The 5,176-nt window shown below is 37.7% G+C and overlaps 1 protein-coding gene across 1 annotated transcript; it reads left to right on the forward strand.

Moving 5' to 3' along the window:
• The first annotated feature begins 2,203 nt into the window (after positions 1-2,203).
• LOC131550758 (zinc finger BED domain-containing protein 5-like) lies at positions 2,204-3,924 on the forward strand. Its single transcript, XM_058793134.1, has 3 exons — positions 2,204-3,390; positions 3,513-3,695; positions 3,905-3,924. Exons 1-3 carry the CDS (start codon positions 3,033-3,035, stop codon positions 3,922-3,924), a joined length of 561 nt encoding a protein of 186 aa, XP_058649117.1. The 5' UTR covers positions 2,204-3,032.
• Positions 3,925-5,176: the final 1,252 nt, after the last annotated feature.

Here is a 5,176-nt window from a genome sequence, read left to right on the forward strand (position 1 = left end):
TTCACACATTTCACACTCCTCATTCTTTAACCGGAGTTAACAATTAATTCTGTGAATTCATAACCTGACAACCCTGGGTTAATGTTCTGCATATTTGTGGTGTCAGCGTTATTAATTGGATGAATGCTGCTCGTGTTTATATAACGCCATTGGGACATTCTCACATTACCGACAACTGTCAAGTTTTCCAGAATTGACTTTTCATATTAAAGGTAAGAATGAAACGATCTCTTCTTATGTCAAATTCATGTTTTCTGTCACCATTTGACACAAGAGTGGGTGTTTGTTGCTAAGCGTCTAGTACAACCTTTAGTCTGTTGAGATATGTCTCTACTAACTTTGCACATCTAGACTTTGCCTACTCTTCTTTACTGAACTGCTCAAGTTTAGTTAAATTTGATGGTGACCATTTCTGAACTGCAGTCTTCCAGTCATTCAATCGTTGCCTTGGTAACGCAAGTGTAATGTAAACAGCGATATGGACGATGATCAGATATTTCTGTTTTTGGGACTCCTTTTTTATCTAATGTTTAATTTGTTAAATAACAGAAAAAAGTACACAACTCTTGTCGCGAAAAATAAAATAAACAGAAGGCGATGACGGGTATAATATCAATAAGCGCAAATGTTTCCTCCACAGACCAAACTGTATCAGACATTTTTTTCTTTTTTATATTGAACGTAGTGCAGCTGTTTGATCAAATAGCACGCTTACGCTTAGCCAGCTGTGGAGAAACTGGTAGCCAGGCAACAGAGTGGCGATGTCACGCACACGCACTCTACCAGCACGGCTCAGCACGATTGTCTAACCATGCCGAGAATATGGGCCGAGAATGGTTTGTAATCATGCCACGTCGTTCCAGGCTCATGTGGAAATACAACTGGAACCGTACCTGACAGTTCTTAGAACTGTTCGGGAGGAAGTCTGGCTTTTACAGCTGATAATTCATTACTCCCAAGAGGGATGGGGGGTAACGTCCTATCAAAGATCTGTGCCAACTCAACCGCTCTGTCAAGATTCAAGATGGTGATGTTGAAACAGATCATGACTCAAATCAGGTCCGAGGACCGGTTCATCACCATAGATTTGAAGGATGCATACTTTGATGTCTCCATACCTTCCTAACACAGGAAGTTCCTGAGGTTTGCTTTCAGAGGCGAAGCATACCAATACCCTGTTTTTCCATTCAGTCTAGCGCTGTCACCCCGCACTTTCACCAAGTGTGTGGATGCTGCCTGAATTCAGTCTGCTATCTGAGTTGTGTGAAACATTGATGGGATTTATTTCTTTGTTTATTTAACTGTTTATTTGTTGTCACTGAGTGCTTGTATATATTGATACATTTATTTTCCTAATGTGGAATACTGTGGGTTAAAATTTGATGGATTTGATTGCTATGTTTTGATTAAAGTCAACAAAGACGACTGCTTGACTAAAGACAAACTCTTGTCTCTCTCTTTCTTCATTGCAGAAAAGGACAATTCTCATCTGTTGAGTGGACTTCTGGGGCGGGGTCTGCAACATGTATTTATTTTATGTACTTTATCCATTTGTTCAGTTTTGTCAAATATAGAATTACACAGAGACCCATAAAACTTTAAGAAAAGAAAAAATATATTAAAGTTTTCATACTAAATTAAATATTTATGCTTTTTTAAATTATCTTGGATAATACAATAATATGCTAAATTAATACATTTAAACAATTACATGTATTACTCAAAATTAGCACTGTCAACAGCTAAACAATTTTTCACATATGTTCCTTCAAAACATAATGACACTAAAACCTTTCTGAAACTTCAGTTGATACATGTTGTGCAAGAGGAAAACAATAACTGTATTATTTCGAGTGTGTTATCTAGGGATGTTTTGCATAGTTTTCCTCTTCTGGGTTTGAAATAATCAATGAGAGGACATCGTTGGATACAATGTAGGATATCTGACATTATTAGTAGTAGATACTGTATATCAATCTCAGGCGCAAGCTGAAGATAGATAGATGACAACCTAAAAACAAAAACCTTACATATATTTGAAGAGAAGATGTCATGAGAAGCAGATGTCTAGCATAATTTGCATAATTTGAAAGGCAAAAAAAAAAAACACCCACTGGAAAGAATACTGTGAGCCATGAAATGGACAGGCATAACAACTGTCTGTGGTCCAGTCACAGTCTAATCATTATAAGGCCTGGTGAGATTATAAAGTATATGCAGTAGGTTCATTTAAAAAAATGATGGTACAACATTGTGGCAGTTAATTCAGATAACAGCCTCCATTAAAGGTTACACGGATAACTCTGAACACTGCAACAAAATGTTTTTCTTGCTCAGTTTTGATTTATTTTACAGTACAAATATCTAAACATTCTAAAACCAAGATAAAATTATTTGAGAAGCAAAATTGTTTTCTGAGTTTATACTTAAAACAAGAAAAAAATATCTACCAGTGGGGTCAGAAAAATCATTCAAAAGTGAGAATGAGTTTTATTTTTCTTACATCATTGGCAGTTTATTTATTTATTTATTTTTTCATTTTTCAGAAAACAAAAAACTGCACATTTCAGAGTTTCTTTTATTGTGGCCAGCCTAAGGCACACCTGTGCAATAATCAGCATCTTGATGTGCCACACCTGTGAGGTGGATGGATTATCTTAGCAAAGGAGAAGCGCTAACTAACACAGATTTAGACAGATTTGTAAACAATATTTGAGAGAAATATGCCTTTTGTGTACATAGAAAAAGTCTTAGATCTTTGAGTTCAGCTCATGAAAAATGGGGGCAAAAACAAAAGTGTTGCATTTATAATTTTGTTCAGTGTATATTCTGAGTCACTGATAGAGGATTTGCTGTTTTGCAAGTATGTCCAAACTATGGCGACGGCTGATGATCTCTTTAAGATTCTTGACAGTTATCTCATAGAACATGATCTGAAATGGGAGGCAAGGTGACTGTCTCGAGGTAAAGTGTTGTCACGAGTTTTGAGCTTAGACTGGAGATTCGACCCTTTTTGGAAGAGGAACGCATGTATGACACTGCAGGCAAGTTCAGAAGTTCAGAAACTGGCCTTACATCTTAGCAATGTAATTGGAAAGCTGAACGAATTAAATCTTCAACTTCAAGGCAGAGATAAGCACCTACCTCACCTAGCAGACAATATCACTGCATTGATCCGAAAGCTTGAGGTATGGGGCAGGCACCTTGATCAAGGAAATACTGAGGCCTTTGAGAATCTGAGTGAAACTGCTGAAACCAGTACTTCAGGAGCCACCACAGTGATCCCATGTTTCAAACAGCACATCTCTACATTGACAGAATTATTTCAAAAATACATTCCAAACAACAGTGTCCAGTATGACTGGATTATCGATCCATTCAATACAGCAGGTTGGTATTTTAATTTGATTGACTATGGCTTTTTTTTTTTTATTGTCATATACTGTACATTTATTTATAATGTATGCTATTTAAACATATTGTTGTCAAACTTATTCATATTCTATCTGCAGCACCTGCAGATTTCAGCTCTGCAGAAGAGGACCAATTCATTGAGATGACGATTGACTTCACTCTTAGGCTGAGGTTTCCAGTTCAGACACTGCATGAATTCTGGCTTGGAGTGGAGAAAGAGTATCCACTCATTGGGAAGAGGAGTCTGACCATTCTTCTTCCCTTTGCTACATCGTATTTCTGTGAGATGGGATTTTCAGCTGTTGCTTCACTCAAAATAAAATACAGATCTCATCTTAAAATTGAGCATGACTTGAGAGTGGCAGTATCCAGCCTACAACCGCGCTTTGAAAAGATGTGTGCTACAAAACAGGCTCATTGCAGCCACTAAAATAGTGAATAAGATTATTAGCTTTTTATTCTCAATTTTGTTTGTTCTTTTTGCATACAGTTTACAAAGTGACAAAATGAAGCAAAGCACAACTAGTCCACACTTTTATTTTCTCTGTTTCTGAATTTGATGTTATCAGAGGCAAAATGCAAACAATTTTATTATTATTATTTACTTTCAAACAAAGTCTTATTTCATGCAAAGTGATAATATAATTGCACTTTTATTTTCTCTATTGGAACGTTTTTAATGCTGTTATTTGATGTCATGTTTGTAAAATGTGATGTTAAAAGGCATCTATTATGCAAAATCCACTTTTACATGGTGTTTGGACATAAATGTGTGTTGGCAGTGTGTGAAGACAACCACCCTACAATGATACAAATCCACCCACTCCTCATTTTTTAATCCCCTTTAAAACAAGTCAGTCTCACGAGTCCTGCCATTTTGATTCTCATGCAGTGTGACGTCACATTGCATAGGGCCGGGCCACGGGGGTTGATTGACAGCCTTGCATTGCTATAGTTTCCACCCTCAGCAGTTGTACCAGAGATTAGTTTGTACGCTCTCAGTTATGTTGCTTCTACCAGCTGTGTATTGCTGTAGATATGCAATGCAGAGACATATACACAACGCCCTCTTCTGGAGATGGGGCGGGAATATGCAGCTCATTTGCATTTAAAGCGATACACTCCAAAACTGCTCTTTTTCAGACACACCCCAAAAATTACATTTTCCAGCTGTTATAATAAATGATCTGTTGGGTAATTTGGGCTGAAACTGAAACTGAAACAGACACATTCTGGGGACACCCAAGTCCAATATTACATCTTGTAAAAAGGGGCATAATAGGTGCCCTTTCATAAAATAAATGTTAATACATTTTAACAGTTAAATTTAAAGCCTAGTTTATTACCATTTGCGATTGGGGACAGATGGGGCTTAGAACCCTTACCTACCTCCAAAGTGGGGAATGGCAGAAAAAGTTTGAGAAACACTGGTTTAACCCCTGATCTTAACACCTTAGTATGGAGATAAAGGAACACTGTTAGGTCCTGACATGGAGGTTGTGATTTAGGACACCGGAAGTGTCCATCCAGTGAACACCCTGTGTTTACTCACGACATGAGTTACAACCTCCACCAACTCCTCATATGCAATGGATTGAGGTGGCCATCTTCTGTATCGATGTGCTGACCACATCAACCTCTTCAGAAGAAAAGAGGTATGGCACCGTGCTCTCACTGGGGGGAAGTGAGTGCAGACCCGTAATGCACATAATGCAAAGGGTGTTACAGAGGTTGGGCACCCATTGGCAGAAACATAAATTGG

Source organism: Onychostoma macrolepis, chromosome 12 (assembly GCF_012432095.1).
Source record: "Onychostoma macrolepis isolate SWU-2019 chromosome 12, ASM1243209v1, whole genome shotgun sequence".
Classification (NCBI taxonomy): domain Eukaryota; kingdom Metazoa; phylum Chordata; class Actinopteri; order Cypriniformes; family Cyprinidae; genus Onychostoma; species Onychostoma macrolepis.